This window comes from Betta splendens, chromosome 11 (assembly GCF_900634795.4).
Source record: "Betta splendens chromosome 11, fBetSpl5.4, whole genome shotgun sequence".
Taxonomy (NCBI): Eukaryota; Metazoa; Chordata; class Actinopteri; order Anabantiformes; family Osphronemidae; genus Betta; species Betta splendens.
In genome coordinates this window covers 1,308,762-1,321,873 of record NC_040891.2, presented here as the reverse complement: position 1 = coordinate 1,321,873, position 13,112 = coordinate 1,308,762, and the positions used below count along the sequence as shown (strand labels likewise).

Genomic DNA, 13,112 nt, shown 5'->3' with positions numbered 1-13,112 from the left:
CTATGGAGTACCACAGGGTTCTGTGCTGGGTCCAATTCTGTTTAGCCTATACATGTCTCCTCTAGGTGAGATTATTAGAAAGCATTCTATTAATTTTCATTTTTACGCAGATGATACTCAGCTATATATGTCCTTGGAACCAAATGAAACAGAACAACTAGTCAAAATTCAGGGTTGTTTAAAAGACATCAAATCCTGGATGTGCCAAATCTTCCTTCAACTAAACCCAGATAAAACCGAGATTCTTATTGTTGGACCTAAACATCTGAGAGAGACACTATTGAGTCACTATTGAGTCAGATAGCCACCCCAGGATTATTAATTACTTGCACCAATTTACAAAGAGTCTTACAGGTTTGTTATCTTGTATAGAATTTGGTTTGCTATTTTGCTGTCGCCTTAACTGGCAATTGAACCTGAGACTCAAGGTTTCAGTGTCAACGACTTTAATCACTTAGCCAAAGTATCTCCTGGTATTAGCTTACAGGGCTACATTAACCAGTGTCTGTAGATCAAAGCATGTGAGGGGAGTTAGGTACCGTCGATCACAGAAGGGACGTAGAAAGGAAATATCAATGCTAACACTGAAAAAGGATTTCCATATAAAAATGCACAAGAGTGAATGCTTCCACGCTGAATGTATTGCTGAAGATTTGCTGAAAATAGCTGAAACATTTAAAACGTATCTGAAAGTACATAAAGTACAGATGAATGTATCTGAACAGAACTGGGTGTTATTTAAACAGAGCTGAAGCTTATGAGGGCAGTTGAATTTAAAATTTGCTAAAATGAAGGAAGTATTTAAAGGATTGCTGAATTCAAAGAAATAAAGTTGAACGTATCAGAATAGGTAAATAGAGTTCAAGAGCTGAAAGAATGGTTGAAAGTTGTGAAAACATTAGATTGTAGTAGATTAGATGCAGATGAAGTAGCTGTATTTTAATTTGGAAAAGTTGGAGCATTTGAGGAAGCATGTGCAGGTAATTCCTAAACAGTAATATAGTCTCATTGACTAATCATAAGCAACCAGTCAGATTGGATCTGAGGGAAGACCACAGCAACCTCCCTGAACAGAATCCAGTGACTATCACAGTGGCAGACATCCAACAGAGAGAGGGTATGAAAAACTGGACAGCACCCGGCTCTGACATGATCCACGCCTACTGGCTAAAGAAGCTCACTGCAGTCCATGAGCGCCTGGCAACACAAATGAACTAGCTGCTAAGGGATGGGACTCACCCTGAATGGCTAACCAAAGGGCGAACAATCCTGATAATGAAGGATCCCTCAAAGGGTACAGTCCCATCCAACTACCGGCCAATAACCTGTCTCTCCACAACATGGAAGCTCATGTCAGGCATCATCGCAGCTAAGATAAGTGGGCACATGGGTCAATACATGAGCGATGCACAGAAGGGCATTGGTAAGGATACCAGAGGAGCCAAACACCAACTCCTGATAGACAGAACAGCGACCCAAGACTGCAGAGTGTGACACACCAACCTGTGCACAGCCTGGATAGACTACAAGAAAGCCTATGACTCAATGCCACACACATGGATCACTGAATTCTTGGAGCTGTACAACATCAATAGAACTCTAAGGGCCTTCATTGCAAACTCAATCAGGTTGTGGAGAACCACCCTTGAAGCCAATGGGAAGCCACTTGCCCAAGGAGATGCACTGTCCCCACTGCTGTCCTGCATAGGTCTGAACCCTCTCAGCCAAATAATAAACAAGACTGGCTATGGATACCGACTCCGGAACGGGGCCACCATAAGTCACCTCCTCTACATGGATGACATCAAGCTGTACGCCAAGAGTAAGCGAGACATCGACTCACCACCACACCATCCACACCACCAGGATCTACAGCTCGGACATTGGGATGTCATTCAGACTCGAGAAATGTGGGAGGATGGTGACAAATAGAGGCAAGGTTATCCACACAGAAGGGGTCTCACTCCCAGAAGGAACAATAGCAGACATTGAGGACAGTTACAAGTACCTTGGAATACCACAGGCGAACGGCAACCTTGAACAGGCAACATGGAATGCGGCAACAGCCAAATACCTCCAACGAGTAAGGCAAGTCCTAAGAAGCCAGCTCAATGGCAAGAACAAATCCCGGGCAATAAACAGCTATGCCCTGCCAGTGATCAGATACCCTGCAGGAATAATAAGGTGGCCAAAGGAAGAGATACAGACCACAGATGTTAAGACACAAAAGCTCCTCACCATGCATGGAGGGTTCCACCCCAAATCCAGCACCCTGAGACTGTACGCTAGCCGCAAAGAAGGAGGCTGAGGACTAGTGAGCGTGACAGCCACTATCCAGGATGAAACATCCAAGATCCATAAGTACATCAAGGATAAGGCTCAGACAGATGACGTGCTGAGTGAATGTCTCAGGCAGTGGAGAACAGAATATGATACTGGAAGAGAAACCATCATTTGAGGACAAGCCCTTTCAAGGGATGTAACACCAGAACATGACTGAAGTGGCTGATCTCAACAATTCCTACCAATGGCTTGAAAGGGCTGGGCTGAAGGACAGCACAGAGGCACTCATCCTGGCTGCACTGGAGCAGGCCCTGAGCACCAGAGCCATACAGACCTACTACACCAAGGTGTAGGCTGTACAAAGAGGCCCCTGAGACGGTCCAGCACATAACTGCAGGGTGTAAGATGCTGGCAGGGAAAACATACATGGAACGCCATAACCAAGTGGCTGGCATAGTATACAGAAACATCTGCGCGGAGTATGGACTGGAAACCCCAAGGTCAAAGTGGGAAAGACCTCCCAAGGTGGTAGAGAACGAGCGAGCCAAGATCCTGTGGGACTTCCAGATACAGACAGACAGAATGGTAATGGCGAACCAACCAGACATTGTGGTGGTGGACAAAGAGCAGAGGAAAGCCGTAGTGGTGGATGCGGCAATACCAAGCGATGGCAACATCAGGAAAAAGGAACATGAGAAACTAGAGAAATACCAAGGGCTCAGAGAAGAACTGGAGAAGGCTTGGAAGGAGAAGGCCACAGTGGTGCCTGTGGTGATCGGAGCACTGGCGGCTGTGACCCCCAAACTGGAGGAGTGGGTACAACAGATCCCTGGAAAAACATCCGAAATCTCAGTCCAGAAATACATACATATATATGTATATATATATGTGTGTGTGTGTGTGTGTGTGTGTGTGTGTGTGTGTGTGTGTGTGTGTGTGTGTGTGTGTGTGTGTGTGTGTGTGTGTGTACGTGTGTAAGGTTATTGCGGAGGCAAAAACTCGGGCCTGGGAGGAGTTCGGGGAGGTCATGGAGGAGGACTATCGTTCGGCCTCAAAGAGATTTTGGCAAACCGTTCGGCGCCTCAGGAGGGGGAAGCAGTCCTTTACCAACTCTGTTTTCAGTGGAGGTGGGGAGCTGTTGACCTCAACTGGGGATGTTATTGGACGGTGGAAGGAGGACATGACTTCTGCTGAGGAAGCAGAGGCAGGGGACTCAGAGGCGGACTCGCCCATCACCCAGGTCACAGAGGTAGTTAGTGAGCTCCTCGGTGGCAGAGCAGCGGGGGTGGATGAGATCCGTCCTGAGTACCTCAAGTCTCTGGATGTTGTGGGGCTGTCTTGGGTGACACGCCTCTGCAACATTGCATGGACGAGGGGGACAGTTCCTTTGGACTGGACAACCGGGGTGGTTGTCCCTCTTCATAAAAAGGGGGACAGGAGAGTGTGTTCCAACTATAGGGGGATCACACTTCTCAGCCTCCCTGGGAAAGTCTATGCCAGGGTACTGGAGAGGAGAATTCGGCCGATAGTCGAACCTCGGATACAGGAGGAACAATGTGGTTTTCGGCCTGGTCGTGGAACGCTGGACCAGCTTTATACCCTCAGCAGGGTGCTTGAGGGTTTGTGGGAGTTTGCCCAACCAGTCTACATGTGCTTTGTGGATCTGGAGAAGGCATTCGACCGCGTCCCTCGTGACATCCTGTGGGGGGTGCCCCAGGAGTATGGAGTCCAGGGCCCTTTGCTAAGGGCTGTTCGGTCTCTGTACAACCGGAGCAGGAGCTTGGTTTGCATTGCCAGCAATAAGTCAGACCTGTTACCGGTGCATATTGGACTTCGGCAGGGCTGCCCTTTGTCAACGGTTCTATTCATAATTTTTATGGACAGATGTGCGTGTGCTGGTGCGGTTTGCAGCTGAGTGTGAAGCGGCTGGGATGAGAATCAGTTCCTCCAAATCTGAGGCCATGGTTCTCGACCGGAAAAAGGTGGTTTGCTCTCTCCAGGTTGGAGGAGAGTTCCTGCCCCAAGCGGAGGAGTTTAAGTATCTTGGGGTCTTGTTCACGAGTGAGGGAAGGAAGGAGCGTGAGTTTGACAGACGGATCGGTGCGGTCGGTGTATCGGTCCGTCGTGGTGAAGAGGGAGCTGAGCCAAAAGGCAAAGCTCTCAGTTTACCAGTCAGTCTACGTTCCTACCATGACCTATGGTCATGAGCTTTGGGTCATGACCGAAAGGGCAAGGTCACGGATACAAGCGGCTGAAATGAGCTTCCTCCGCAGGGTGGCTGGGCACTCCCTTAGAGATAAGGTGAGGAGCTCTGTCACCCGGGAGGAGCTCGGAGTAGAGTCGCTGCTCCTCCACATCGAGAGGAGCCAGTTGAGGTGGCTCGGGCATCTGGTTCGGATGCCTCCTGGACGCCTCCCTGGGGAGGTGTTCCGGGCATGTCCCACCGGTAGGAGGCCCCAAGGAAGACCCAGGACTCGCTGGAGAGACTACGTCTCTCGGTTGGCCTGGGAACGTCTTGGGGTCCCACCGGAAGAGCTGGAGGAAGTGTCCAGGAGAGGGGAGTCTGGAACTCTCTGCTCAGACTGCTGCCCTCGCGACCCGGCCCCGGATAAGTGGATGAAAATGGATGGATGGATGGATGGAATATTTAGTTTTAAAGCTTTTTGTAAAACATAACTATGGAAAATGTTTTTCAGACCTGTGGTTACTTTTTTTGAATATAGATAATGAATAAATGTCCTAAGAAAAAGGCTAGCTGTGATACTGCACATCCCAGCCACTGGGTCATAGATGGTACAGGGACTAAGAAGGATCAGAAACTACATGTTACTGAAATTCATTGTACATATTGTTTGCACATAACTCTTTCCCTCATTTCTATTTATTTACTGCTTGCAATTGTTGGTAGTCACTCTATTTATTGATTATTGTTTATTTATTGCTTGTTAGTGTTTATTACTGTGTTCATAATGCATAATGACAATAAGGATTTTTTCTGTCTTAACATCCCATCATTATTAGTTATAAGTAAACTTTCTTTGAGTTCTGCTTTTAGAGTATCTGAGTAAAGACAATTGTTTTGCTCACTGTGAAGCACCACCAGTGTGCATTTAGTCAAGCTCTAAAAATAAAGCTAATTACATACCTAGTGAACATTGATTGAATTATTATTATTCATTATTGTACTAAAATTTAACACAGTTCACGGTTTCTATGTTTTATGGCAGTCCAAACTATTTAGTAATTTAAATTTTGAACAAACAAACTATCTAATCTTATTTATCTAATGCAAAGCAAGTAATTTAATTTTTAACTGATTTATGAAAGCTGTATTTGTGTCCTGAACCAAACCAAGTAGACACACATTAGTTGATGTGCAGTGAGATTATTTATAATGTCCATTTGAACAAAAAGCTTTTCATGATAGTGTTAAAAAAGGATTCATGGAATTGTAATGAGAAGGAAATTGTAACGTCAGGGAAATTGCTAACAATACAGAGGACTATCTGTGATTTGACAGAACGCAAGGGAATGTGTGAAGTCAAGGTTCAGCTGGACAAAAATAGTCATTCATATGATTTTGAGGAGAAAGTAGCAAATAGAAAGTCTGTGATAACCAAAGTAGACAGAGAAGTGTTACAGAGAGCATGTGATAAGGCAAAAATGGAAACCCCTTCTTATCTCACTTGACCCGTGACTGACAGCTGTCATACGCAGACACACAGCCCTCCCTGTGACCACAACCATCTAGGGAAAACGTTCATTCATTCATTCATTCATTTATTCTTTCATTCATTCAGTCATTCATTCATTCAATCATTCATTAATTTAACTTACATTCCATTCTGCCCTGCAGTTACATTAAATGTGTTATCAGTACATATTATATTATAAATTATATTTACATTACATTTATAATATATTTTTAAATTCCTTTTAACAGTCCCTTTAACACATAAGGGTCTTTTGGGGATTTTCCCATTTCTCTGAGCAGAAACGACGAGACTGTACTGATTTACAGTAGGAACACTTTAATTAGACGTGAAAAGGCTATTTCAGTGAATGCTAAGATGCTGATTTTATTAAGTAACAGGTGTTTGAAATTTTACAGGAGCCAGAACGATGCAGCCCAAACTGAAAAAGCTGAATTTGTGATTTGTAATGCAATTCTCAGTATTTATTTTAGGAATTTGTTTTATAATTTCATGCTTTAAAACAATTTTAAATGTTTGAAAGCAGCTGGACAAAAACTTCACAGGAGCTGAAAGTTTGCCGGGTTGTTGAATATGCTACTTGGGGAGTAGAAATTATAATTTCTCAATGCATCAGCACAGTGTACAAACTGATGAAACAGTTAATATGAAATTGGTGATATTTAAGATATTTAAGATTTAAGATATAAGATATTTAAACATAACATAAGGTTTGTGTGTAAAGTTGCATTTATTGGATGTAATCCTTTATTCTTGAGTTATGATATTTATCGCATAACCCTACTGACCAACCAGATTTTATTTTTTTATTTTTTATTTTTTTTACATATAGTTATGTTTGAGCACATTTTCATTATGTTTATTTATTATTAATTATTGATTATATTAAAACATAATTGTATGAAATACTATTCTCATGTATACAATACTTGAAAAATTATAAATATGTTTTATTAGAGACAAGAATCATTTTTTGGAGTGTACATGTTGTCCGGATGCAGTTCATCTGATAAGGTTGTTGCCTCGTTCTGTTCTACTGGAGGTCGCTATGCTTACCCGGTGCTTGCTCAAAGGCAATTTGGTCCCAACATAATACTGTACATTTGTATGACTATAAAATTACTTTGAATGGTGATTCTTTTTTGATATGGTTCTATACAGTATGAATAGAGGGGTTCTACTTTCACGTTAGTGAGACAGCAAAACAAAATCATCCACCAAAATATGTAAATGCATGTGTATGAACAATCCGAAGCGACAAGTGGGGCCTGGTTGCTACACTCCTTCAGACCCAGTCCAGCCACCCCCTGTGAGACAGTGATGGGCCTGCAAATAATGGAATCACTAGGGGGAGCAAGAAGAGGCCACACATGAGCAGGACTGTGCTCCCCTGAGCTGAGGATGGACCACACCCATACACCAACTGCACAACATACATGGACACACTCACCCCAACCACTAAAGTAGTTGGATCCACCTAAAACTGGGGTCATTTAGTTGTAGGTTGGAGCTAAAACTCTGCACTAATTTACATGTAGCATGTAGACGCACCCACTCATGCTTGCCCTTATATTGTCATTTGACAATTGTCATTGTCAAATGAAATAACCTTTACTTGAAATCTATAAAACAGGTTGGTCAGCAGGGCTATGCAATTAGAATAAATTAAATTAATGCAATTTTACACATACTGTAAATCTTGTGTTTTGTTCAAATACCTGATGTACATGTAATGAGAAATTTCACATTAACGTTAACTATTTCATCAGTTTATGGTTATGGGAATTATCTACATGAAAAAAGAAAAGACAGACAACTTATCCCTTTGGTACAGTACTTTGTTTTCTGATGAAGCAAACTGGGATTGAATTGACAACTTTCTGTTTTTCAGACTTTAGCTTTACCAACTGAACCACTTAAGCATTACCTGTGACAGCATTGAAGGAGTTGGTACTTTATTGTTTAAAAAATAGCAATAAAGTATTAACTATAATTTTAAATTATGTTTACAATTTTCATAAATAATATAACCAATCAACCTTACATATTATACCTTTTAATTATTATATAAAATATTATATTATATTCACATTGCATTCATTCATTACATTGGAAAATTTACGTAATTGAAATGCCTGATTTTTTTTTTTGAGTGTGGCCACCCAGTGCCCATCCCAGCCACATGCCAGGCAGCGCTGCAGCTACTGTACCATTGACCCCCCTCTTTGGACTGTCAGAGTAGAGTTTGAGCACGAAGACAATGTGTCTAAGCTGATGTAATCCAATCCACCCAAGTATTATATGCTGCTTCATTGTGTCCTGGGCATTTTCTTTATTCCTGCCTGTCTGTAAGCTTATTTGTTCTGCATCTGGTTAAGTGACATGCAGGCAAGATTGGTGCAAATAATATAATTCTTAACCCTTAGTGCAGTTTTTGGAACCTCTTCACAAAACAAATAGAAACTAGTTGCATCAAAAAAATTAAACATCTGCATTTTTCACTGTAACTGATTGGTTGGATTGTGAATTTATTAGTTTGACTGGTACAAAATGTTTTTGCTGCTGTGGCCGTGAATGATTGACCTAGGACTGGACTGCAGCTGTTACACCACAATATAAAAACAGGCCTGTGAGCTCTGTGTTTGTCCTCTAAGCAGAAGGTAGGTGGTGATTGGAGGCTGATCCATTTTACCTGAAACATCTGGTTGGGACTTTAAAGGGCATCCTCCTCAGCCGGCTTAACCTTTATTTGATTTCTTGCACCATTTCACACCAGGTTTTCACCGATCTGTATGCTGCACATGTCAATGATGTCTGTCTAAAACACACCTCACTGTTTTGTTGACCACGCTCTGTGTGTGTGGCCTCCCTTTCCTCCCTCTCTGTTGTTGTCTTGAGGTAATGACAAAATACAGCGTTTGGAGAGATCTGCTCTCCAGACTCCGGGGTACTTCAGCTGTGATTGACCAGGGATTATGCAGACTTTGCAGTCAAAGAGAACCTGGAGATTTAAAGCGGGTTAAACTAGTTTATCTAATCTTTTCCTTTCTTCACAGACACTTTTTCCCCTGGACAGCTTCAAAGTGCTTCAAGATGCCACACACTTCACCATAAAATGATTGGTCCATGCCAAACGGGAGTGAAAGGAGGTAAAGCTTTTTTCAGGATCAAGCCTGGATCATTAGACTAGATTTTCTGAGAACAAGTAATAAGCTTCAGCTGTAACCTCTGAACTGTAGATGTGATTGAAAATCTGGAATAGAACATAAGTAAATGCAGAGAGGCTGTGGTCATTAATCACCGCATGCACTCGCACCAATGTCACTTCAGCTGCAAAGTGAAAATTTCTGCTTATTTTTCAGGGAAAATATCAAATAAATACCACCAGAAAGTCGTAGCAAGCTCACTGTACCCATGTCTGAAACTTTTGAGGACAGACAATGTTAAAATAACACGCAGCTTAAGACGTTATCACGTCATTCAATGGTTCATTATCAGTGGTTATCAGCCCATACTGTACGTATGCTGGCAGCGATGTGTAGGTGGAGTCGATTGTCTTCATGAATTCTTGAGGTAGATCACAGCTCGGATGATTAAACCAACTGAGTCAGTAGTGGCGCTGTTGAGCTGTTGTTGTCAGACGGGAGGATCGACTGTTTTTAATTTTGATTATATTAGCAATCATAACTTAGCCACTAGCTAGCTGTATTGTGTTAGCTAACCCTAACCTTAACCTCCCCACCCGATACCTCAGCCTAACCTTAACCACAATAACATACGAAGCTGCTGAGCATAGCAACTTAGCTAGCTGCTATCTGTTAGCGAGTAGGTAGAGCAGGCACCTATTGGCCTATACCTATGGGTTGATATATACTGATCACGTCCATATGTTAATGGTAATAACATTCAAAGCGGAAGGAAGTAACCACAACAACAAATTGGGGTTTTTTTTTGTTTTGTTTTTTTTTAACTTTTGGTTGTTTGTGAGTATGTGCAGTCATCTGAGGAAAAGGGATGTGATCAGACAGGCAGCCCAGTTCTCATAGGATCACAAAGGTTACACTTAATACTAAAAAGTCACGGTGACAGTTCAATTTCATCAGTCTGATCACTGTTACACTGCGATGTCTTTGGTTGTCACTGTTCAAATGATATTCTGTGTTTAGATATAGTAACCTGGAACACATTCTCAGGTTCCAGCTCCCCAGGAGTCACATTTGGCTGCTTTGTATTTAAATGTATCCTGCTTTTTTTTTATTTTAATAGTCGTAACATGTCTCTCATTGCTTAATCAAAAATATAATTGTGATAATGTCAACTCCAGCTCAACACACATCTTTCCTACATTTATAGACTGTAATAATAAGCGTTACTACAGCTGACATCCGCTTCAGCATTTTCAGATGCAGTCAGTGTAAAAGCTGTTGGTGTGCGTCTCTGAAATATAACGCACAGCATGGACCATTTGGGTAAGAGCCTTTACTATGCAATTGAAGTAACAGCAGCCCACTGCTGGTTTCAGCTTTAGGTGAAAACATATTGCTTCTTTATTAATATAAGCTAATTATGTGATTCGTGGACTGAGGAGATGTAGAGGAACTGGCCTGGGTGCGAAAGGTAGGATGGGGTGAGTTCACACTGTGTGAGTTGTGTTGTAATGTCTCAGTGGGGTTTTTTCTTCCACCCCACTGTGCAGACTCCTTGACACTGCAGGGTCCATTTGAACTGCTTGATAATCATAGTTTAATGTGACTGCTGCCAGTGGGATAAGAGCATCTGTTACGCCCATGGAGAATAAAAAAGGGTGGGGGTACAGGATTATTATCCCAGTAGCCACAAAATATAGGTACGATGATGAAAAGAGGGGTATAAGTGAGTTACATTACATAATAAATATATATGAATAAAACTTTGGACAAAAAGCAGCACAAATTAAGCTGTTTAATAAATCGTTTATGCTAATATATCCGCCATACATGTAGAAGTTAACCGCTGTGTGTCTACAGAACAATAGTTTTAATGGCACATTTAAACAATTGTTTCCTACATTATCAGACAAACACTATCAGGATAGGGAGGTGGGTTCGTTTACTGTAATGGAAGAACTCAACGCTGCAGGGTTCACGAACGGATAAACAAATAAATAGAAATTACAGCTAAGAAATATGCATCAACAAAACAGTTGTGACATGTGTAGTGTAAGTTCCTGTATAAAATCCGAAGACTTGAAATTAAAATAAACTCCACCCAAAAATGCATCAATAAGTCCTATTATAATGATGAAATGCTCGCGTTCCGCCTTCCATCTGTGTAGCAGTTTACCTTTGCTATCAGGGTCACGGCGCGGTTCCCAGACAAGAGGCTTAAGAAGAGACACGAGCCTTAAACACGAAATAAAACCATCAAAGTTCAGCTCTAATCCCAGCGGCGCTAGATAAGGTTGACTGTTAGCGGCTGCACAATAAGCCGGCTTTATCTTGCGCGGTGGCTTTGAGAGTGCGCTGTTTGGCAGATGGACAATTGAACACAAATCAAGCACCGGACAGGCTTCGCTGTGGGAGCGAATTTTCTCCATGCACCTTTCCATATTCAGCATAAATGCAGTAGATTGTTGATCGTTAGTGATGCCTTCAGAAATGAGTTTGATAAGAGAAATCCCAGGAAATATTTGGCAAAATTGTGAGCCTTAAAAGTTGTTGTTGATGACAAATGTTCATTTAAATATATCCTTGTTTTGGGGCCAGATGTTGAGCTCCTTATTGAGGCATTAAACAAATAATCAAGCTTAGGGAATCTCTTAAAAAATACAGTAATTTGAAGAGATCAACGTCAATGTGTGTTTTCCTGACTATGTTAATTTTTAGATATATGAAAAACGCAAATAAGTGATTTGGTGGTTACAAAACGTTCACAGTGTTATATATTAACGTTAATGAAATACGATACTCTGTTTTTTTTCATATATAAAGCAGTTGAAAGTGTTTACACTTGTTAGTTATGCTCTAACCTATTGAAAAATGAATCACTGAAAGTAAATTAAAGTTTAAATATTTTTGTCTCTAAATCAAATACACAGAAATTAATAATATATAAATAGTTTGTTTATATGAAACAGACAGTTGAAACATTTTTAAATATTTCCGTTTTATGTTCTCTTTACATAGAATTCGTTATGGCCTTTTGTTGCTTTTTTGTCTTAAATAATATAACTGAATAACAACACGCGTAACCTCACAAGTTAGGGATGAATAAAAAGTCTATAAATACCTGATTTTTCTTAACAAACAGAAACAGGTTATTACTGTGAGGTTTGACTGAAGGCTGTTTTTTGGGGGGCATCGGCCAGAAAAGTCACGACGAAAAACGTGTACACGCGTGTCTGCGTAATTAACGAGTCCCCAAATGTAAAACGAATATGTTTCGGACAAGGCTGGAACCGGTTTCCGTCCTCAGCTCAGTGAGCACCGCGACGCTCCAGCCGCTGCGACGTTTGGTTTGTTGGCGCCCCCATGTGACCCTGCCACCGTCTTTCAACTTACACAGTTTTCCAGACACATGAAAACATTAAGTCCATAAAACGATGAAGCGTTTTTACCCTTCCCTTAGTCATGTCTATCTATGTGGCGCTTTAAATAATTCTAATAAGCTTATAACTGGTAATATTGAATATGATGCAACGAACTTGTGCTGGAGCAGCATAAGAGTTGATCTACAAGTGCTTACCAGGCAAAGTGCAGGAATCAGGAGGAACACGGCGCACCAGCACGTCACCTGCATCCTCCCGGAGCTCAAACTTCCATTCATTTCCCTCGGTTAGTAGTGGCGGGTGTGCGAAACATAAATCCAGCCGCTATTTCGCCTCACAGCGCGGTCGATCCCCTCAAGAACCCAGGCAAAGCAAACACAAGGCGCCCCATGACGACAGAGAGAGCGGAGGCTGTAGACTGGGAGATGGAGCAGGGATGCTGCCGCTGCGGCTCCAGGTGAGGTCGGCGCGGCGGGGACAGGTTACTGGAAAGTTAATCCAAGTACGGAATGAGCAGGGTCATAGTTGAAGCGGCTTCAGATCCAGGCAGCGCGTGCGGCAGCAGAGCGCTACGATCTGAAGAGAACTGC

The 13,112-nt window shown here is 42.1% G+C and overlaps 1 protein-coding gene across 1 annotated transcript in view; it reads right to left on the bottom strand.

Annotated features, from left to right (window-relative positions):
* The window catches only part of nxph1 (neurexophilin 1), a 35,913-nt gene extending 22,801 nt beyond the window's left edge, over nucleotides 1–13,112 (bottom strand). The window contains exon 1 of the mRNA XM_029166792.3: nucleotides 12,720–13,112. Within this exon, the coding sequence (XP_029022625.1) occupies nucleotides 12,720–12,800 (81 nt within the window). The 5' untranslated portion in view covers nucleotides 12,801–13,112. The remainder of the gene's footprint in view (nucleotides 1–12,719) is intronic.